The sequence below is a fragment of the Rousettus aegyptiacus genome, unplaced genomic scaffold (genome assembly GCF_014176215.1).
Source record: "Rousettus aegyptiacus isolate mRouAeg1 unplaced genomic scaffold, mRouAeg1.p scaffold_m13_p_3, whole genome shotgun sequence".
NCBI lineage: Eukaryota > Metazoa > Chordata > Mammalia > Chiroptera > Pteropodidae > Rousettus > Rousettus aegyptiacus.
The window spans coordinates 57,657,560-57,681,853 of NW_023416306.1; the positions used below are offsets into that span (position 1 = coordinate 57,657,560).

Sequence of the window (24,294 nt, forward strand, 5' to 3'; positions counted from 1 at the left end):
ATTTGCTAATTTCTTCTCTCTTACTTCCCTTCTCCCAATTCACTGATGTTTACAAATCAAACTTGCCCTACTTCATCGTACTCATAGCTTCAGTTTGTGAACTCTGAGGGAGTGACTTCACTAAGAGTACACAACATTCTCTAATGGGATCACTAATTAATCACATGATTTTGGTGGCTGAAAAATCCAAGATCTTCATTTGGCAAACTGGAGACCCAGGAGAGCTGATGGTATAGTTCCAGTCTGACTCCGAAGATCTGCGAACCAGCCAAGCTCATGATGTGAGTTCCAGTCTGAGTCTGAGTCCAAAGTCAGAAGAGGACTGATGTCCATCTTGAAAACAGTCAGAGAGAAAGAATTCTTTTTACTTAGGCTTTTATTCTATTCAGGCCTTCAATGAATTGGATGAAACCCACTCATGTTAAGGGGGGCAAAACGCTTTATTCAATCTGCAAGGGACTGAATCAGATGTCAGTCCCTTGCAGAAACATCCTTGTAGACACATCCAGAAATAATGTTTAACTAAAAATATGGGCCATGGTCCAATCAAGTTTATGCACAAAATTATCCATCACATCCCCATTTCCTTCTCCCTCCAGCCTCTGATAACTACCATTCAACTTGCTGTTTCTATGAATTTGACTACTTTCGACATCTCATATAGTGGAATCATATAGTATTTGTCTTTTTGTGATTGGTTTAATTTACTTAGCATAATATCCTCTAGGTTCATCCCTGTTATAGCATATGACTGAATAATAAATCATAAATAATAATGAATATTCTTTATTAAGGCTTAATAATATTCTGTTGTATGGCTATATCACATTTTGTTTATCCATTCATCCATTGATGGACATTTGGGTTGCTTCCACTCCTTGGCTGTTGTGAATAATGCTGCTGTGAAGGTGGATCATCAAATATCTTTTCAAGACCCTGCTTTCAATTCTTTTGGATATATATATCTAGAAGTGGGATTGCTGGTTTGTTAACTGTTATTACAGAACATGATTTACTAATAGGTGCCCTGTGGATTGTCTTGCATGCTAGTCATACTCTTTCTTACAACCAATGTTCCCTTGTCCTTGGTACAGAAGAACCTTTTTTGCTCTTTGGTTTCCTAGTATAAGGAGCCCAGAAATAGCCAGGTGACATTCTAAGCTTCCATTTTAATGGAACCATTGTTTTTTTCCTGGTGGAAGCATTTTTCCCTTGGGAATTAAGATTTAGACCAATAGAGTCCATAGTTTCTGGGATGGGAAACAGACATTTCACTATAGGATTATTAGGTATTACAGTGAATTGAGCCATTCCCTTTTCCAAAATTTGATTCTAGAATCTGCGAATCCTGGCTGTGGGAGAAACATATCTTATATTGATTGCAGACCCAGAATACATACTGTATCCTGGAGGATATTATCCATATCTCACAAAGCAATACCATCTCTTCAACACCATGAATCTTCAAAAGGCTATTCTACTGTTCTATATGTCAGCTGCTTCCAAGGGCTTAAAAACATAGGAAGACCAGTGAATTTTATGAAAATGAGCCCATTTCCTTCATTTACCATACAGTGAGTTCCCTGGTCAGAAGCAACACTACATGGAATAAGTAATGTTGAATAAGGTATTTTAAAAATTCATGGATGATGATTTCTGCATAAATATTATGGTTACAGAAGGAAAATCTATATCCAGAGTAATGTCTACCTTAGTAAGAATAAAGCATTGCTTATTCCATGATGAAAGTGATGTATAATCAACTTGCCACCTAGTGGCTGACTGGTTCCCCTAGAGAATAGTGCCATCCAACAGGAGTTGTAATCCTACCAGTTTTGGTGAATGGAAGTCTATGCTGCTGAGCCTGTGTTATCCATCCTTGCCGTCATGGCTTTTTTGTTTTAAGGACAACAAAGGTGAGTAAGGACAAAGGTTGCTCAGGAAAAGATACTGGCTAACATTACAGAATGCTTTATCTTGTTCTCCTGTTTATTGAGATACTGAAGTTGATCTTTGATCTGGACATAGTGACCATTTGAAGAGCACTGTCCACCATACGTACTCCTGCTCAGACTACTTTGTTACTGATTTTCTAATTGTGTTCTTTTTGAGTCCCTGACTATTCAGCCAAATTGTTAGCTTCTACTCGTAAATTCATGTATATTTTTACCTTTGGTCATCTCTCATTTCAGGCAAAATGACAGTCAAGTCCATGACTTGAATTTGTGCCTACTGGAAGGCTTTCACTTCACCACTGTCTTTCAGGGTCACCCTTGGGTGGGGCTGTAGTGCTGCAATTGTCTACTTTCAAGAAGTGTCAGCATATCATACATAACTAGTTGTATACAAAGCCCATTTTTTCCCCCACTAGCAAACCGATCATAGAGAACTTTCCATGGGTCCAGTGTGTGGGTCAAGAGAGAGGAAGCAGTGTAACAAGAATAGGGTCCATGGGAACCTGGATTACTTGCTCATGCTACTTGCTTGTGCCTTCAGGACTTAGTGGAACACAGTTTTGTATGCATCACGTTCACTTGATGATAGGGTGCTGCTGTGCCTGCCCACATTTATGGCTTGGTGAATCATAAACTAATCATTTTATGATGGGGCAACTCATGATAAATTGGTGGCCATGCTTGTGGTATCTGCTGAGGACTAGCAGCGAGTCAAGTCTAAAGGTGATTTTCAGGAGATTAGTTATCTGTAGAGGAGGCTTTTTTGGTTCAAAAATCCTAAAAGTTTGGGCTGTGCTTCACTTAAAAAGACCTGCCAAACTTGACCTGCTTGAACTCAAGCAGTCAGAATAATATCTTGCTGGAGAACTAGGTGGAACATAGGATGTCTTCTGGAATGGAGAGTTGATCAAGCTCTCTATAGACTAGATTATGACAGAGAGTTAGAGTTGATATAGCTCTGAAGTAGGGCAGTGAAGGTATATTGCTGGCCTTGCCAGCTGAAAGGAGCTTTTGGTGGTTTTTACTAAGCTGATCAAAGAAATAGCTTAATTCCAGTTGCCAGGAAATGTACTGTTATGCTCCAACAATGACACTACATCTTTAACTGCAGCTGAAATTGGAGTCACATGTGATTATGCTTATAGTAATTCACTGTCCTTCTCTAAGATCCATCTGTATTCTGCACAAACCAGATAGGTGAGCTGAATGTTGATGTGGTTGGAATAACCAACCCTTTTATCTTTCAGATCCTTAGCAGAGGCACTAAACTCTGCAGTTTCCTAAGGAATGTGGCATTACTTTTGATTTACTATTTTGTTGACTAAAAGTTCTAGTGACTTCCACTTGGTTTTTTTTATTTGGTTTTTGTCTGTAAATTTCTCTCTTCATGTGTTAGTGATGGTTATGGACATTGCACCAGTTTCTGCATTTGTCTTTTCTAACTGTGTGTTCCAAACTGGGGAAATCACTATAAGGTGAGTTCAGGTACCTACTGGGTTCCCTGGAGATAGACCTTAGCCCAAACTCAGGTAATCACCTGACCTCTATAAGCTCCTACCCTAACTAGTGAACCATAACAGCATTTTAGGTCTCCAGGAATAGGTCAGTTCAGATCCAGTGTCCAGTTATCTCTGATAAGGGTGATTAACTCCTCTTTCTCAGTGCATAATCACCCTGGAAAATGGTCAAATGTTTCTTTGAGGAAGACGAGGAGGAAGATTGATAGTATAATCTTTTGATAATTTGTTAGGGTTTTTACAAGGGACCAATCCTTTTTGTTCAAGGGTACTGGGTCTGTGAACTAGCTCAGGTCAGTCTGAGAATTGCTTGAAGGCCAAGACTCTCTTTTGTGTTGATTTAAATCTTAGTTCTAGTAATCAGATCTAAGATTTCTTACTTATGCAAAATTAGGTAACACTTAAGTACAAAGCATATCTATTTCAGTCCTAGGAACCATGATCCGTTAGCCAATGCCAGTGATCTTCGTGGGTAAAACCATTTTGTTTATTGTTTTGACTTCAGTGCTCATCATGGTTTCTGTGTCCATTTTGTCATGAGAAGTTAAGTGCTACCACTTGGCCTGTGTCCCCTGAGATCCCATCGTCCTCACTGAATTTAGGAAACCTAGCTTCATGGCATCATTTCCCACTGTCATTCATGGTAGCTACATAGAGCTCATCAGGGATGCTGGGGCCCCCCTCACCAATACATTTCTCAAACCTTGGTAAAGGAAATGTTTTTTGGACTCTCCCAGGGAGCATGATTAAGGGGTGGGTGAGCAGGACTTACATGATAAATATACTCCATATGTTAGAAAAGTTATGAGCCATTTTCCTTAAAAACTGGAATGGGCACCAATGTTTGCAAGATGATGAAGATGTTTGTTTATGACCTCAGTGAATAGGACGAGTTAATATACAGAATTTAGTCTCAGTTTGAAAAGTATAACTGCCTATGAAGTATTTATATGTAATGCGTTTAGAATGAAAAAAGGGATTTTCCTAGGCATGTGTATTAAATATTTGGATTTTCTCAGGTGAAAATAAAAACCATTTGAATACTATTTTCTGTCTTATGATTCAATTAAAAATCAATATTAGACAAAAGGATTTTTTCCTAGCTGTTCCGAGGATGAACATGACTACTAATATTCTGTAACAGATTAAAAAAAAAATGTACCCTTCTGTCTTATATTCTTTCTCCATTATTTCGTAATAATTGTCTCCTTTTGAAGTTTTGCAGGAGACTGAAAAAGATAAGACATGGTTGAGAAGGTAGAGGCAATAGACTCACCTCATTCATTACAATTTAGTGTTTTTATTGTGCGACTATAGGTTACTGAGGAAATAACACTAGCTTGAAAAACAGTGGTTTATTTGTGTCATGTAAAAATGCTTAGTTTTTGAGATTGTCTAAAGGGAAAAAACTTAGAGGGCTTGGAATCTTTTCTTATACCCTGCTCCCTCCTGTGGTCTGATAATTCAAAGAAAAGATTTGCCAGGGTATACTCAAAGTTGAAATGTACTTAAAAGTGAGAGAGATTGAAACAGCCAGAATGACGTCAAAGTATGGGCCAGTATCCATGTATAGAGACACATACACATAGGGAGAAGGACAGAGAAACTCAGAAGATGTTGAATTGGTGTTACTGAAATACAGAGTGTTCAGACACATTCTGTTCTTTATTTAGACTTTGACCTTTGAAAAGCCATTTACGATCACTGCTCAAATATTTTTTACCTCTTCTTTTTCTGTGAATTTTTAGACTTTGATAAGATATCTTTAATAGTCTATTTTTGGGGGGCTGTAGTACAGTCATTAGAATAATATTAGGTTAAATTAAATCAGTTATGAAGGTCCTGGGTCCTCAGTGACCCTTTCTTTTTATTTGTAAGCATTTTGTCATATTAAGGGACCAGTAATTACATCTTTTTATAGTGGATGTGGGTTGGACACAAAACATAATTTTACTTTAACTGAACTTTATTCCATAAACAGTTTCAGGAAAAGAAACTTAATTTTATTTTATGTAGAATATAAGAATATGCATAGGTCAGTAAGGAGAGAGCATTTTGTCCCTTACCTCTCAACACTCATATTAAGATGATTTTATTCTTCTGAATTTCTAAAAGGAAGTTTTCTCCCTTATTGTAAAAGCCAGCAGATTTCCCGAGTGCCCTTGAATGATTTATTCATGGCCTACTTGTGTAGTAGCAAAAGAAAAGAATTATACATTACCTTTTTTTTTATCTTGTGCAAGAGAGCAATTTTAAAAATATATATTTGGTAAGACCTTTAATAAAATTTTTAATGAGTTGTCTTTCCAACTCATAGTCATTACAAAGAGAACTGTCTTTTCCATTACCATGGCTTAGAGCAGTGTGTTTTTTCTCCTTTAGCTGGGATATGGATTGTTTCTATATTACTTTTGTTTTTTAAGTTAAATATTCTTCTATTTAAGAAAGTCTAGGGTATACCCATACTTAAGATAATGTTTAAATTGTATCTTGAATGTAATAAATTTATTAATAACATTTTGTCTAAGATTAAAACACTAAATATCAATACTCTGAGATGAATAAAGATGGTCTTATTAAAAAATTTTCTCTTTTTTTTCCTTCTTTCTTTCTATATTACTAATTTCTTCCCTATTCCTTCAAAGTTTCAACAATTGGATACTTGAAGAATATATAAATGATTTTATGTCATTATCTGTTTACTATTTCTCCTCTTCTTTTTAGACTATTAATTCTTTGAGGACAGAGACTATACCAATTACATTCACCTCCATGTGTCTAGTGTCTCAGATTAGTGCAGAGTAGGAATTCAGTAAATCAGTTGAATGAATTAGTCAGTGAATAATAATACATATATTATGAATGCTTCTTTTAAAAATTATCTTCGTTGAAAATGTGTTTGTTGTCTATTGAAATATTTTTATCGTAAAATATAGGGAGAAATTATAATAGGAAAAATATTTTTAATAAGAATATTTTTAAATTTGTTACCTTTTTTTTTTTAACAGTTAAATAGTAGTACAGTAATCAATCAATTTAATATGGTTTTTGACACTAAACTTTTCATTACTTTGGGTTAATATTTAGAACTACATTTTACCATGTAACCTTGATTAGCTCAACTAATTTATGGCCTGGCTTAATTAAAATAGTTTGAGGCCATAATACAGAAATACTTATATTTTTACAGTGAATATCATTGTAATTGAAATGTCATATAGGCCTATGTAGATAATAGCATTTTCATTATTTACTTCAAAATGTAACTTGAGAATTTTAAGGATTGAAGAATATTTCCAAGAATAACAGAAAATTATGTGCTCTTGGATTCAGAAATTATTATTTAAACAAAATTGGTCTGACCGATCAGAAACAAAGACCGAAGTAAGTGTACATAGTTTCCCAAAACAATGTTAGTATAGACTGTTCATTTAATGGTTGGATAATAGGTATGTACAAAACACCTGAGTTAGGAGATAGGAAAAAAAGAACTCACCATTGACTGCAGTGAAGGCCTTGGTAAGGTACAAAGTAACCATAAGTTAAAACTTGATATATTATGAACTTAATCAGACCACTTTTTTAGAAAGGCTATTAATTTTTGACTATACAGTAGTATACTTTAGAGAATAATATTCTACTCAGTGTTTCATAGTGTCTTTTTAAGTCTATCCAATTGTAGTAATATCTGTTTCTATTTGCTTAGCTTTTGTCTCCTTGTGACTTTAAGGGTATCCTTTCATCCTTTATTTTTCTTTAGGCATCCACAAGGACAAAGATAAACCTCCCAGCTTCTCTGTTGTCCTTGAGATTTTAAGGCGTACCTTGACAGATTACCAGAACAAGCTGGAAGATGCATCTAATGAGGTAACACTTGCACTGTTTGGTTCCACACATATAGCCTTCGGCCTACAGCAGTACGTACCCCTTGCTTGTTATAAAGGTCAGAAAAATCGGGAATGTTGAATTGGCAGCTTCACAGATACAAAAAATAATAAATTGTCTGTCACTGTTCTTTCTTTAAGTGTGGCCTAAAGTCATGTCTCACTTATGTTTTTGTAACTTTAATAACACTGTTATTTTCAAAGTTATAAAGACTATCACTTCTTGAACTTCAAAATTTATTTATTTTATATTAATGGTAAGCTGTACAAGTCATTTCAGTTAATATGTGTTGTAGTTAAATGTTAATGTGTTTTTATGAAATTTGGACTAGGCAGTGGAAGTTTAGGTTTTATCAGTATTTTAGGTTTAGATTTCTATGAATTGTAGAAATCTTAATAAAAAAGAGATAAGTTAATTTTAATTCTCTAAAGGAAGTAGTAAAGTGTTGTTAGAAGTTTTTAAAAACAAGTGTTCGTTTGATGTAGCTTGGAAGTTTTTAGTTTGCTGACTCAAAAAGCTCATGCTTTTACTTAATCATCTTGTGTAGGTTGATAATTTTCTTGGATATTAAAATATTTTATGAATTTGTGCTTTAAAAATTGAAGTTTGCTTAGTTACATCTTGTCAAATTAGGGAATTGAAGTAATTACATTAAATACAGTTAGTAAAACAACAGATTATTTACACCAAAAACAACTACATACCGTAGAATTTAGTGTTTATTCTTCTTTTTATCTGTTTATTTCATATAATACAATGAAACCACTGCATTTCACATTTCAGAAGGGGCTTATTTTACTCTTGTTTAAGAAGGTGAACAAAGAAGGAAAAGTGAATCTTCTTAATACCCTCTGTAATTATTCAGAAGGCATAAAAGAAAGTGAGCATGAAATAATTAAATTTCTATAAAGAACAAATACTGCTAAGTCTTTCCCAGTGAGACAAGACAACCTGTGTTGTTAGTACTTTATGAAACTCTTTTGAGGCCTAGGTCTGGAAGCTGCAGGGTAACTAGGAACATATTACCCACAGCGAATTGTTATTTGGGAGGATGAATGTCACATGATCCTCAGCACAGTTGAAAAGTCGACTCAGCAGGCTTTGGCTTAGTAATGTGCTTTGTTGTGAACCAGTGCCAGAGACAGCAGTGGGGAGACCAAGGGGGTGGCTGCAAAGAAAGCAAAAAGAGCAGTCTGACAGAAAGAAGAATGAACTGTCAAAGAAAATAAATCACAAGCCAAGCAGGACCAACTGATGACCTGCCACAAGCCTTCCCAGTAGGACTGCATGTGACCGACCCTGAAGTTGTCATATGGAGTGAGAGACCAGTGAATACCCTCCTGATGTATAGAAAGAGCAGTTTTCTGCTTTGTCCTTTTTTCTTTCCTTATAGATGCCACTATTTCTGGCATTTTGGTCCGGCAGGATTTTAAGAATAAAGTTATGTTTGTTTACAGTACAAATAAAATCTTCTATCTAGACACATAGTAAAAATACAATAACATCACGGACATTTTAAGCTTGAATGCTTTTTCTTTTTAGCTATATGAGCTTGTGACAGAAATTACATAGTTAACCAAGAGAAATAATTTTTAAGGCTCTTAATTACTATTTAAAAATTTATATTAAGTAATTGCATAAAAAACATTTAAAGATTAGCTTTTAAGTTACCCGTCCTTGAAAAATATAAAAAAGTTACTTACATTTTCTCTCATCAGCTAAACAGCATGAATGATGCTAAGGAAAAGGCATCTAATGAACTTGATTCTACCAAACAGAAGATAGACTCTCACACAAAAAATATAAAGGTATTACGATTTAAAATAACTCTCTTCTTTGTTTTAAGAAACAAATATAATTTTTCAAGAAAACTTTTTAAGTGGAGATATCTGAAAACATACCTTCCTATTATTAAGTGTGTTTGGATACAGTTTTAATTTTTTATTATTGATCAAAGTAACAAGAATATTTTTTCATTAAAAAAATAAAATTTGATTAGATGTTGTTCTGGTTAATGGAAAAACTTCCCAGATTTAATTATAATATCATAGGTTCAAAAAATGATTTAAGATTTACTATTCACCCTTTGACACATAGTAAACATATTTTATGCAATCTCATCAGTATTCGAAGTCAGTTTTCATCATTTTAGGTGGAGACATTGTCTTTGCAATGGGCTAAGACTACACATGGCTCAGGTCCAGGACAACAGTTTATTTTTTTCTGTTGGTATTATGGACTACATCTTTGCAAAACTATACTGAAGAAACTCTCGGAGTTTCTCAGTATTGTTGGATTTGTGTGTGTGTGTGTGTGTGTGTGTGTTGGATCATGTTAAGTTTATCATGGATATACTTCAATAGAATTTGTTAAGGTTAAGGAATAAATAGTTCAGCAGAATTTTATGCCACATATTTGAGATTTGTATTAGTATTTGGAATGTTACTGAGAAGTAAATGTTCTTATGTTAAATCAAATGTAAGAGATTTATTTTTAGAATGTTATTTACATATATTAAAATTTTGTGAGCTACCAAGTTATTTCTTTAATAATGAGTTAAAGGAAAAGAGTTTTCTGGAATAAGCTCTCTTATTAACATTTTATGTTTAAGTGTTATAACAACACATTTTCTAAGTTTTTGCTATAATATTATGCTTAGAAAATGCATTTAATAAAATGCCTCATGTTTAGCATTATTATCAAATGCTTGCCTTTGTGATTCTTTTATGTTAAAGTTTTGGAAGTCTCCATTAAGTATTTTATATTTGTGTTCCCCACCCTTATGTTGGCCTGCCATCATGCAACCTCTTTTTTTGGTATCTCTGACAGGACCTTCAGGATAAACTGGCTGATGTCAGTAAAGAGTTAAGTCATTTACGCACTAAATGTGCAGATAGAGAGGCTCTAATAAGCACACTGAAAGTGGAACTACAAAATGTGCTGCACTGTTGGGAGAAAGAAAAGGCGCGAGCAGCCCAGTCTGAAAGTGAACTGCAGAAGCTTTCCCAGGCTTACCAGAAGGATGCCGAGGTATTACCTGAGACAAGATGACTGTCAGGAACGGCCTTTCACTAATCTCAGTTTTATACATTTACATATATCAAGTGGCTATTTTTACTCTTATTTGATTTAATTCAAAAAATTGTTTGAAGCTGACGATTTTGAAGTCTTCATGCCACCTGTAAAATCAGTCACTCAGCGTCGTCCTATTTTGTGAAAGAAGTAGTGTAGATTAACCCTTCTGTCACTTGTGCAACTAATCTTCTCTATTTAGTATATCATATCTCAAGCAGCTGTGCTCCTAACAGTCCTTTCAAGGTTTGCCTGATTGCTAATGACAAAACTTTTTTTTTTTTCAGTCATTTAGTAGCTAGGTATGATAGAAACATTGTCTCTGTGTGTGTGTGTGTGTGCCTTCCTTCCTTCCTTCCTTCCTTCCTTCCTTCCTTCCTTCCTTTTTTTTTTTTTTGTATCAGAAAGAACTGGACTTAGATCCTGGAACTTCTATTTACAAACTGTGTGAATATGGACAACCCACATAGCTTAGTCTCTCCACATCGGAGTTATCTTATTTTCAAAACAGAAATATTTCCTTTAATAGAGGGTCTTCTTACTCTTTATAGCCAATTTAGAAAATATAAATTCCACAGAATTAAAACTTTATTTGGATGCCCTAGAGAGTTGCCTGTCCATTTTAATTTATTAATGACTTCTTAAAATGTGATGACAAACTTTAATATTCTGTATGAGCCTGTGAATGGATTTGTTATCTTATATTTTCTTTTACCCATGGGATATAGAACTAGTCTAGCTAGTGTGGAACTGGTTTATCTGAGCCATCCAGCATATTGAGTTCATTACTCCAACAAATATGAACTGGAATGCCAAGAGAGTAAAAAGGAAACATTCTTTCCCCTCTTCTTACAGTCTGGGATTTAAATTGTGTCCACATGAAGGGGCTGGAATTGTTCTACACATCAGATAATGATTAAAGTAAAGGAAACTAGAAGCCTGACTGTATTGTAAAGTCAGCATGTCTACAGCATTGTGGTTGAGTTCAACATGTGTGAATTGATTTTGGATCTTGAGATTCTCTTTTCACACCAAGTGGATGATTATCATGCATGGTTTATCACAGCCCAAGCAAAAAGGACATAATAGCGACACAATGAGCTATCCTAGAGGATGAACTCAATGGCAAAATGTGGAGGGGGAAGGTTATAAGTGCCTGAATAGGGTAGTTATATTTAATATGATTTTTAAACATCTCAACCAGTTGACAATACGAAAGACATCTTTAATTCTTAAAAAAGAAAAAGGCATATAGCATATTTATGAAGATTTTTATATTTTAACTCAAGTTTATGGTTTTAATTACATATTCATATTTTTATTTTTTAATTGTTATATTTGGAAAAAATAAACTGGCATATAGAGAGAATTAAAGATACACGTTTTGATATAGATCAGAAAACTTCCCCATAATTTCTAATTACAAAACCTTTATATATGTTGTATTCAGTTCTTCTTATTTAGAAGGTTAGAACTTTTATTTTTTCCCTCTTAAAATTTCTCCTTTTAAAAAATTTCTGTTTCTGCTGATTTTTAAAAAAAATCTTAAGGGAACTTTTATCTACATAAAATATTCATTTTGCAGGTTCATTTACTTTGTCTTGAGTTTCATTATTTGGGGCTTTATAGATGAAACACCTTATAAGGACAGCCATTTGGCATTTCTAGTAAGTAAACTCTCCTTGTGTGTTCAAGATGAGATCAGCTTTTTACTGAATTCTATAACATAGTGTTTCTAGGTCATCGAACAACGGATATTTCGGTTATTGCAATGGCATTATAATTTTAAAGAACTTTATTTTTATGTGTTTCTAATTAGATGGTTTTGAAAGTATATTTTGGACAGCAGTGTCCATTTTTTTTCTGTTATTTCGTAATATTTAAACACCTACAAATGCCCAGTGTGCCAAATGCTATATGAACTTCTAAGTGGGGAAAGCAAATGAGCCCATCTTCTATATCTTTCATATCACTGTCTGCTTTGCCTAAGGGGCTTGGGATAGATTTCCTATAAGTGGTAAGTAAACTGGAGTCTCTGGAGGAGGAGGGAGAAACCTGAGTAATTGTGTACCTGGAAAGTACAGATATTGATATAACTTTTCCTTTGACAGAGTTGAGTAACACTCCTTTCTCTATATTGGTTTTTGACTTAAAATAACATCTGTTTTAGCAAATGTAAATATGATATTATAGAATTACCATACTGATTTCTAGTTAGAAAAGCTTAGAAACAACTAGTTCAGATACTTCATGTTAGAGCTGAGGAAGCTGAGTACCAAACGTGCACTTAACTCAGATCACATCCTCCGTAGTAGCAGAGCTGGGGTAAAATCCCTGGTCTTCTGGTTTCTAGACTTTAGATTTGGGTTTTGAATACCAAATGTAAGCCATGCCCAGTTTCTATCTGATGCTTAATTATTAATGTAAAAAAAGGCACCAAAGTGACACTATTCTGGGACTTGAGTATTTTAATTCCTTTCCAGGTTTTTGAAATAAATTCTTTACCACGTGATTTTTGTTTTTTAATTCTTACACTGTTTATATATGGGAATTAATTTTTTTTTTCTCACAGGAGAAGCTAACCTTCCTTCATACCTTGTATCAGCACTTGATAGCAGGCTGTGTGCTCATAAAACAACCAGAAGGCATGCTGGATAAATTCTCTTGGTCTGAGCTTTGTTCAGTCTTGCAGGAGAATGTTGATGCCCTGATCGCAGACCTTAACAGGGCTAATGAGAAGGTAACTGTCCTCAGGCACCAGATACCTCTATTAAATTCAGTGACATTTGTCCACATCACAGTATCATTAAGAGGGGCTGACATTCATCTTATTTCAAAAAGAATTTGGATGTTAATAATTCAATACCATTAATTATGACTTGTCTACAACTCAGTTTGATGCCATTGCTGTGGGCATGTAAATGTGACTGAAGTCTGTATGAAGTCTCTAAGCTCCACTTTCTGTGCAGGACATGCTAATACTACTAGCCAGTATTAGCCACAGGGACCTAATTAAAAGAAAATAAATTAATCTTACTGATGAAGCAATTCAAAGAACTTAGTCATTTACATTAATAAACCAACTCTTTATGTTAGCATAAAATAGAAACAAGATACAGTTATTCAAAAACATGATCCTAAAATTCTTTGCTTAGGAAATAATGAGGTGTTACTTTAAAAGCACTTAAAATTTTTAAATTATGCTTATGACATTTCTTGAAATATAACAAACCGTATATTACCAAACCCATTCAGTGCTTTAGATTATAAGAAGTATGTATTGTAGGAGAAAATGGTAGATGTTATAGTTACTTTATCATTCACAAGCCTGGGAAATCTTTAAAAAAAAATTGAAAACCTTTTGGTTATAGAAAATTAAAATGGCTTAGCAGGCCAACATATAACACCATTAAAGATATTGATTCTTATTTTTGGTCTGTCGAACTGGTCAGAACTATGTTTATGTGGTTTAGTTTCCATATCTTAGTTGCAATGACCTTTGCTCTTAAGGGACATGAAAAGAAAAATTGTTCCTCGAAGTTTTTCTTTTTAATCTTGGCCCAATTTTAAGGTAAGGGAGATCATTTTACTTTGATCCAACTGGGAAGCAACTGTAGGCACGGAGAAGTAGGAGTGAGGAAATGAGAGAATAAATTTTGAGAGGCATAGATGCTGTTTATGATTGTAAATGTGTGAATAATGGGTTTGAAAATTATTGATAATTAAAATGAATTCAAGTTTTAACCCTCTGAAATGGTATAATGTTTTAGTAGAATTTTATAGTTTCAAAATATCATTAATCGTCATATATGTTAGATGATGAGGGTTTTCTTTCCAGTGTTTTGAATGTGAAAAAATGGTTGGAAAATTCTGCTTTCTTGTATGTGTGATGTTCACAGATTTGTAAATCTCATTTAAATACTTTTATTTCTCATTAAGATATCTGAGTAATTTGAGCTTTGGTTATAGAAGTAAGAATATTCTTAATTTTTAAAGTAAAATTAGTTATAGAATGAGTAACTTTGTTAAAGAAAAATAAAAGATTTCTCATCTAAGCATACAAGTGACACCATTTCCTGCTAACATGATAATTTGCCCTAACTAATTCTTGTTTTATGATTTCTTAATTTCCATTTTAACTTAAAATATTTATTTTAAGGAATAAAATACAGTAGAAAATTTTAGATATTTTTTGGAAGAGGTGATACAAGGAAATAATTTATCAGCACATCTCATTCTCTGTCGTATTTTTCCATTTAGATAAGTCATCTAGAGTATATCTGTAAAAACAAGTCTGATACGATGCGAGAGCTTCAGCAGACCCAGGAAGATACCTTCAACAAAGTGGCAGAGCAGATTAAAGCCCAGGAGAGCTCCTGGCACAAACAAAAGAAGGAACTGGAGCTGCAGTACTCAGAGCTCCTCCTAGAAGTGCAGAAGAGGGCACAGGTATGGTATGCTCCTTCTACAAAGAGCTTTGAAAAATGAATGCTCAGTTTTTATTTCAAGTATTTTCTTTTAGTATCATTGCCAAGTCAGTTGAAAACTTCTTGAGAATCACATAGTACTTGTTAGGCACAAGTGATACGTATATAAACACACAAATACATAAATGGATGTATGTTGTGTGTGCCTATGTGTAAAGGATTATCTTTCACTTAAGGTTGAAAGTAGATGGGTTTACTGGTTAAAATATCTCAGGATGCATTGATCACTTGAAAGCTAAAATTGTATTTTCTTTATTTTAAAAATAAAAGGTTAAAGAGATACGGTAAAATATTTTCAGTTTGGTATAGGTATCTTCTTATCTAGTTTACTTCACTTATAGAGTCTCCTATGTGAACTGTCATTTTAATTTGTTTGGGGTGAAATTTGTAATACTATTATTAACATTGTGTAAGAACTAGAGTTATAGTTGTAGATCCAGTAGCAAAATAATTGACTGTTATATCTTCTATGTGGATTTGACAACAGAAGTTATGGGTAGTTAACATAACCATATTTTTTTTCCTACACAAATTAGTGTCAACTAATTTATATTGTTAACTGTCATTCCTGCCCAATCAGGAATAACACAATGGTAGCATATACTTTTTTTTATATTGAATTTAATAATAGGTCACTTGTTTTCAAGATAGGATACTTAGGAACTGAAGGGTTATTTATTCTTCCCATGCTTGATTCAGTGTTTAACCTCTTATTTTGTCCACTCATGTGTATATTAACAAGTATAATTAAAAAAAGAGAAATGAAATGTATTTTATGTTTGTTAATAAACAGTTTCATTTTGCTTAAAATACACCATTCTGGCCTTTGTGAACTTATGCCTTTCTCAATGAATTCGAATGAATTAATACACTCTCTTAAAGTAGCCGTTTGTTCACTGTATTAAAGATGTCTTGTGATATGCTCTGCATTTTTTACTACTGAAGTAAAAGACTGAAACATTTTATTTTATTTTATTTCAGTCTTTAGAAGTAACATTGACATACAGTGAAGTTAACAGATTTTACATGTACAATGTGATGTTTTGGTGCATGCAAACAGCCGTGTAACCATCACCCCACTTAAGACTTAAAACATTTTTATTACCCTAGAATGTTTTCATGTCCACTTACAGTGAGTTTCCACTTCCCATAGGCAACCATTGTTCTGATACCTGTCATAGGTTATATTCATTCACCTATTTTTGAATTTCCTTTTAATGAAATCATTCAGTATGTAGTCTTTGGTGATTGGCTTATTTCACTCAAGGTAATGTTTTTGATATTCATCTATGTTGTTGGGTGTATCAGTGGTTCATTCTTTATGGTAGAATAGTATTCATTTTATAATTACACCACAATTTGATAGATTGTGAATTGACAGATATTTGGGCTCTTTCCAGTTTGGAGCTATTGTAAAATAAAATTGTCACAAATGTTACTGTTAAAGTATTTTGTTGACATAGGTTTTGATTTCTCTTGAATAAAAGTGTTGCTAGGTTTTAGGATAGGTGTATATTTATAAAAAAATCTGTCAAAGATATTTTCTTCTAATTGCTCATTTACCTTTTCATTTTTTATGTTTCTTGTGATGATTATAAATGATAAAATATTGATGAATTTTAGCTTATAAATCTTACTCTCTTTTGGGTATTTATTTTTATGTGCTAAGTAATCTTTCTGTATCCCAAGGTCTTCTGGAAGCTTTATAGTTTTAGCTTTTTCATGTGTAGGTCTGTGATCCATTTCAAATTAATATTTGTGTGTGATGTTAGATAGAGGCTGAGGTTCATTTTCTCTCTACATTTACTGTTTCCATACCATTTGTTCAAGATTTTACTGTCCTCACTGAATACCCTTCCTCCATTTATGGGAAAAAAAAAAAATTGACCATATATGGGAACCACAGGTTTGTTGTTTATTCCTACAGTTTTACCTTTTCCAGAATGTCATATAAATGGAATCATATAGCATGTAGCCATTTGGTTCTGACTTTTCCACATAACAGAATATATTTGGGATTTATTAATGTTGTGTTTACCAGTAGTTTGTTTCTTTTTACTGATGAGTGATATGCCATTGTATGGATGTGCCGTTTGTTTGTCCAGATACTTGCTGATGGCCTTTAGGTTGGTTTTATTATTTAGCAATTATGACTAAAGCTGCAGTAAACATTCATGCATAGATTTTTGTGTGATTATAAGTTTTCATTATAAGAAACAATTATCGAATCATTTTTCAAAGTGGTTGTATCATCTTGCATTCTCACTAGCAATGTAAGGCAATACTAATTGTTCTGTATCTGTGCTAGCATGTGATTTTCATCATTTTCCTTTTTATTTTTAGCTAAATAGGTATGTAGCGACATGTCATTGTGGTTTTAATGTACCTTTTCCCTAATGAATAATAATGTTGAACATTTTTTTTTCATATGCTTATTTGCTATCTTCTTTGGTGAGTTCTGTTCATATCTTTTGCTCAGTTTTAATTGGGTTGCCTGTTTCCTTATTGCTGCATTTTGAGAGTTTGTAAATTCTGGATATAAGTCATTTGTCAAGATATATAATCTGAAAATTTTTTTTTACATGCTCTTAACAGTAGTTTTGCAGAGAAAATGTTTTAAATTTTTATAAAGTCCATTTTATTATTATTTTTTCTTGTATGAGTTGTGTTTTTGGTGTTGTATCTAAGAATTCTGCTTAATATGCAGTCACTAGGATTTCCTCCTATTTTTTCTTCTAGACGTTTTATAATTTTAGATTTTACATATTGGTCTATGATCCATTTCGAGTTAATTTTTATAAAGGCATGAGGTATGGTTGATGTGTTCTTTTTTTTTTTTTTCATGTATAGATGTCCACTTATTCCAGTACTATTTGTTGAAAAGATTACCTTTTCCTATTGAATTGCCTTTGCACCTTTGTCAAAAGTCAATTTACTATATTTATATAAGCCTATTTCTAGAATTTTCATCTGTTCCATTTATTTATTTGTCTCTTCTTTTTTAAATACTACCCATTTTTAATAATACTGATTTAATTACTGTAGCTTTTTAGTAAGTCTTGAAATCAGGTAATGTGAGTCTTCCAACTTAACTTCATTTCCTATCAGTTCTTTTATTATGAATCTGCAGAAAGGCATAGCAGTAAGGGAGTCAGTCATCACAAATGCTAATGTTTTTAAAGAAGCTTTCACTGAAGGCTTTTCTCCGAAGAATGTGTAATACCTTAGACTTTGATCCATGGGTATACAAATTGAAAATATCATATTCATTACTTCCAAAAGTACATTAATATTATATATTGGCATATAGTCTATATTTATATACATATTTGAAATATCATAAAATAGACTGGAATACACAGCAGTAATACACTTGAATTTTATATTTGGTAAACTGTTATAATATATATTACAGGACCTATAAATTTTATTTTAGGAAATTTTGTTATGATTAATGCTATATCTCCACTTACCCCCCCAAAGCTATAGTACAAATAATAGTATTTTCATTTTATAGTACTTAATGCATTTTTAAAAATTATGTTGATAAGGTTATGAGGGGGCAAAATCCACAGTTTTAGCACAGGATTACAGGTTGTAAAGGATGGTTAGTGTCAGATGAACGTAGCCATTGAGACCATCTGTTGGAAAACAAATAGCTTATCTGTAGAGACCTGTGTTTAATGTTTGGTAGTGTGAAGAAGTGGTTAGTAAAAGACTGTTAAGTAAAAATCAATTTTTTGCATTTAAATTTCTTTTATCTGAAAAATTTAGTAGAGTTATTTGCAAGATGTTTGAATGGGTAAGCTTTAAAACAATTAGTGGAAATGCTGTTAAGTAAATGAAACTTGTAGAAGAGGAAGCTTGGTTTCAGCATCACAGCATATTTTTAACATTAGGTGAAATGTGCTAGCCACATAGTTGGATATTTCTTGAATTTAAATATTTTGGAGCCATCATGTAAATATATCCCAAGCATCTATGCCTACTGAAGCATCTGGGCTGAATGCCACATTACATTCCACTTACTAAGTTTGTTTTTGCAATCTTAGTATACATGTTGTTATTTCTTTTCTATCTGAATAAGTTCCTACTAGAATAAGAACTTCTTTTCTAGAAGATTTTTTTACTGTCAGTTAAGTATGGTTAAGCCTTGATGTAATGTTTTTATAAACACTTTAGGTTTATTTGACATTTTAGTAAAATCAGGTGAGTTTAGAATGGAGAACAAAAATCAAAGAAACTCAGATCCATCATACTTTATTGCATTTTATTCCTCTTATATCGTGGTATTAAGAGTACTTTTGGCAAGAAACCTGGATTAGTCATAAAAGTATTATTAGATGTTGAAACTTTAATTGAATTCCAGAACTATTCAGAGATAGAGCACAGTTTGTTTATATTGTTGGAGGCAGTAGGTATGTACCCCTGCTTGAATTATTTCACAAGTAGTTAGACACAATTCTGTACACACTATATTTCGATGGGCTATAAGTTGGTATGAGTGGGCACCTCTAATGAAATATTTAACTACTTTTCAAATAATTGCTTTAGAAATTGTTTTTCTTAATAATTATGTTATCTGTCTAATTGGCATAATGCTCGATAGATTTTTTTTCAATACTTTTGCATACCTTGCATGCCATTTCTTACTGGAGCTCCACAACAATCTTGCGAAATAGGTTGTTTAAGCATCATTTCTATTTTACAGATGGGGAAACTAAGGTTTAGAGAACTGATTTCACTTTTTTGTATAGCAAGGAAGTTCTAGGGATAGGATTAGAATTGAGATAACAGTAAATGTTTTGTTTTATAAATATTTACAAAGTCAGTGTTATGTGCTCTTTTAATACATTTTCTTCATCTTTATCTTTCAGTCCTTTTTCTGTTATGCTACAGTTTCTATTAGAAAAATATACTATTTTTACATATAAAGTGATATCTGAAAAGAAGTCTAATGACAACTCAATTTCATATTTTCTGAAATCTCATTTCTGTGTAATTCTTGATTAGTTAATAATTAAACATAATAAAGTCTGAAAAAGTTAACCAGCGCCATACCGTCAGCCATTCACAAATGGTAGTTCCCTTATCTCTTATTTTTCTCAGATTTCTTTTGTTCTGAGATACTGAATTTTTTGTATATTTTATTGCAAAATTACTACTATAGGTAAGACAATCAAGACAATTTTTACATCATGTAGTTAATATTAATAAATACATGTTATATACCAGATATATAGGACACTGTTTCATGCTGTGGTACTAACAAAGAGGCGTAATACTTTTTTTTTTCCTCAAATAGTTCTAAATTTAGTTGAGGAGACGTTAAAAAAATACATGAAACACTAAATTGTATTAGGTTTATTATAAGGCTATACTTAATTAATTGCCAAAACATGCTATAAACATAAAAGAGGAGGTAGTCAGTGTTTGAGGGCTTCATAGAAGGCACTGTAATCAACTTAGTCCCTATTGCCAGGATCTGAAAACCCAGAGGAAAGAGACATGAGACAGATCATAATTTAGAGACAGTGCTTACTTTCTAACAATCTGAAGTAGTATCTTTTAACAGTCAACACATCAAGCATCTTGTCTGGATCAACACTTTTATTCTCAGTCTAATGATACTTGAGGGCTTTTTATAAATCGTATTGCCTTAGATGCAAAAGAGTAAACACAGGCACATAACATTTTTGGCACATTTGTTTTTGACGTGCTAAATTTACAAAATGAAGATAGTTTTTTAAGTAATGTAAATCATCATTATGAGGTTTGAGTATATGTATGAAGATCAGATTATAGAATTGCTACTAGCCGTCATATGGTAATGAACTATTTGAGGAACTGCCAACTGTTTTTAAAAGCTGCTGCACCATTTTAACATCTCCACCAGCAATGTATGAGAGTTTCAATTTCCACACAAGATGTGCTTTGTTTTTAACAGAGAAGCATTTACATCTTAGGAAAAGCAGGTAAATTCCTGTTTATTATGTATTAAAATATACCATTGTATAGAAAGACAAAAAATGTAGCTTATAAAAATAAGACATTTTAAATGAGGTTCTTTCATGTCTGTGTGTCATTGAATGTCTAGTTTTCAATTTGCCTTTTTGCCAACATAAAGAATAAAAATTCAGCAAGCAAAATTGATAAAAAAAAAAACAGATAAACAAATAATTTTACTCCCCAAGGAAGTGTCTAATTTCTGGCTCAAAGTCTTAGAGTGGAATGCTGTAAAGCAATAAGGCATCCCTCAAATCTCATATATTTCAAGAAGTAAGCGCATGATTAATTGAGGACAGAAGCTGTCCCCTATTTTGAATACACTTCGAATCTGTCAGAGAGTAAAGGAAAACTAGTGAGATTATATAGTATTTTTGATATGCCAAAGAAATCTGCATAAAAGATATCCATCCTTTATTTTCAGGTTTTATTTTTTTCAAGATAAGATTAGGGGGAGAATTTTTGAATATTATTTTTGGAATTAAACACAATAGGGAACTTTTCAGTATTAGAAATGCTTTTCTTCCCTTTTAAGGCGATGTTCCTTGTTTGCTTTAAAAATATTGGCCTTTAGTCTTTTTATGTGAAGAACATAGGATTTTTTTTTTTTTTTTTTAGGAATATTTGCTCTTATAGCTATTTCCAGCCTTACCATCAAACAAGCTTTGTTCTTCAAGGATAATTCACAGTAAATAATGCAGTACCTCTGAAGTTCCCTGTGGAATATCAGAATTAATTTAAAACAAAATCCAGACATGTTGATAAGTTCCAAATTACATTTAGAAACTATCTTTTTTGATTATATTTTTCTTCTCTTTACATTTGTAAAGCTTTTTATTCATTGGGTATTTATTTAATTCCTATTATGGGCAAAACACTGTGCTAAGCACCAAGGAAAATTTTATAAAAGATTGTTTAATTTATTCAATATTTATCAAATACCTATAGGGTATAGAGCACTGTGACAGGCACTAGAGTAAATAATTCCTGGCCTCTAGGAGCTAGCATTCTATTGTATTCGATGGAGAGTAGATATACACATATGATGTAAGTAGCCATGCGGGAATTAAATGCTTGAGTAGTTTAAGTTCAGAGATGCTCAAGGTCACTGTGAGTAAGAATGGTAGTAAAAGATGTCATGGAATATGTGGACAGTGAAATGCACTCTGAAGATTGTTAAAATTTGAATAACATTAGGAGAGTGGAAAGGCAAAGGCCCTGGGGGTGCTAGAGATGTAGGTAAATTGTGAAAAGTGCTGGTGACGTTCCTGTCTGGATACTAAAGGAGCAGATGGTTCTCTCCTATTTCTTCACATGGAAGATCCTGGGGGAAGGTGAAAGTTTTACAGGAGAAGGTGTGGGGGTCTTGCGACTCGATTGGAGGAGAACCTTGGTTTAGTAAAGACAAAAAGGTTAAGCAATAGGATTGGATTGCCATAATTGGAAGTAGCATTGATCTGGGCCTGAATGGCTAGTAGTGATGACAACTGTAAATAAGGTGGTAGCAGTGGAGATGGATTGGAGTGTATGTTATGGATAGGTGAAAGAAGGAAGAATTAAGACTAACTAAAAAATTTTGACTTGGACAGTTGTGTAGATGTTGGTGTCATCTACTAATGTAAAGAGGACCATTATGAACACTTTTAGGAGAAAAATCAACAGTACTGAATTGGATACTTTAGCTTGAGATGGCTGAGAGGTATCTAACTGGAGGTGCCTCCTGGGCAATCAGATTTGTGATTCTAGATCTCAGAGGAGATGCCAAACATGCAGAAATATAATTGTTAAGAAATGAACAAAACTCAGATTAAGTGTTAGTGTTACTATTTTTGTTTGTTTGTTTGGTTAGCCTACTGTTTGTCAATAAGAACTTAATTTTTAATATTTTTATATCTTTAATTCAAATATTCTACTTTGCTAATCTTAGGTATCTAATTGATATTGGCCTGGTTGATTTTTTTTAATAACCTGTGGTACTTAGTATCTTGATTATAATTACTTAAATCAACAATAATTTGAGACAACAGATGGTTGTTAAACAATTAAACAGTCTTTAGAGATTGTTTATTTTTACTTCCAAACAGACTCCACATGTATTCTTTTAGCAATTTTTATTCTTTTAGCAATTGTAAATGACATCTCATTCTTACAATACAAATTATACAGGTCTCATGAAAACATCCATAGTGATAGTAATTATTATTAATCAGAACTTTTAAATAAATAAACACTACAAGTGATCAAGATTTGGAGGCTATGAAATGACATAAAGATCGTCAAAAATTGCTTTATTACACTGCCACTACGCTATGAAACCTAAAATGAAAACTGGCTATGTAAGTCAGGAAACTCAGTCCTGTTTTAAAAAAATTCCACTGTGTTTCTGTTTTCCTTCATATAAACAGAAATGCTTTATTTTTGGTAATATATTTTAAATTTTTATTTTTTCTATCCTCATTTTGATTAACCTCTCATGCTCATCCCAGGACTGCCTGTTTCTGGATGCCTCTCTAAAATGTTTTTAGCTTTAACCTGATGGTTGGTGGAAGTGGACTAGCTGTACACGTTACAGTTTTCTATCTATCATGCACTAAAATTAGCTAAATCTTTATCACAATTGGTTTAGTTTACTTTTAGTAATCTTACAACAATCTATTGGATTTTGACCAAGAACTTTGAATATTACATTTAAATATGTAAAATATCATTGGCAAACATATCTTTTCATCATTTTTTTTGAAAAAAGTAAATTTTGTTGAAAACGCATTTCTGCCTGAGACTTCGAAAATGTGAATTTATAAATAGGCTGCCACTAGGAACCTGATTAGGTTCATTTTTATTTCTGCTACCCAGCTACAACCATTGTGCCTCTTTTATCTTAGATTTTCTATAATTTTCCTTTTTTTTTCTCTAATTGAGCTGATGGAATTGATTTTGGAGAGAATATGAAATTAACCTCTGTAATTTCCATTAGCTCCCCTCATTCCGTCCTCAACTCTAACCACGACTCTGCTGTTACCTTTGGCAATTTTTATTTATGTTTCTGATTCTCCCATCCATTTACTAACGCATACAGACTGTTCCAGGATTTTATGGCTTCTCATAGCTTTTTGGATAAAATTTAAGTTCCTTAGCTTAATCATCCATTATCTACCTACTTCTAAAATTTTCATCACTCTTCTTTTTTTCTTCGGGCATATAGCATCATTTGTACTTCCTTAGAACACATTATCCTGTTTTCTGGCTCTTACTTTTTTATGTACTTGTCTTCCTGCTTTCTCTAACTATAGTTCAAGGGTCAATTTTCCCTTTTCTTAAAGGTTCCCTCTCTTAAAAGGGTATCTCACATCTGCTTCTAAGCAGTTCACCTGG

The 24,294-nt window shown here is 32.9% G+C and overlaps 1 protein-coding gene across 8 annotated transcripts in view; it reads left to right on the forward strand.

The window, feature by feature from the left end:
* Positions 1–24,294, forward strand: part of CCDC171 (coiled-coil domain containing 171) — a 245,529-nt gene that overhangs the window by 79,817 nt on the left and 141,418 nt on the right. For 7 of the 8 annotated variants that reach the window (XM_036239088.1, XM_036239086.1, XM_036239092.1 and 4 more), the window contains 5 exons: positions 7,233–7,339; positions 9,076–9,165; positions 10,187–10,387; positions 13,002–13,169; positions 14,690–14,878. In XM_036239088.1, the coding sequence (XP_036094981.1) occupies positions 7,233–7,339; positions 9,076–9,165; positions 10,187–10,387; positions 13,002–13,169; positions 14,690–14,878 (755 nt within the window). The remainder of the gene's footprint in view (positions 1–7,232; positions 7,340–9,075; positions 9,166–10,186; positions 10,388–13,001; positions 13,170–14,689; positions 14,879–24,294) is intronic. The other variant, XM_036239089.1, reaches the window with a different exon arrangement.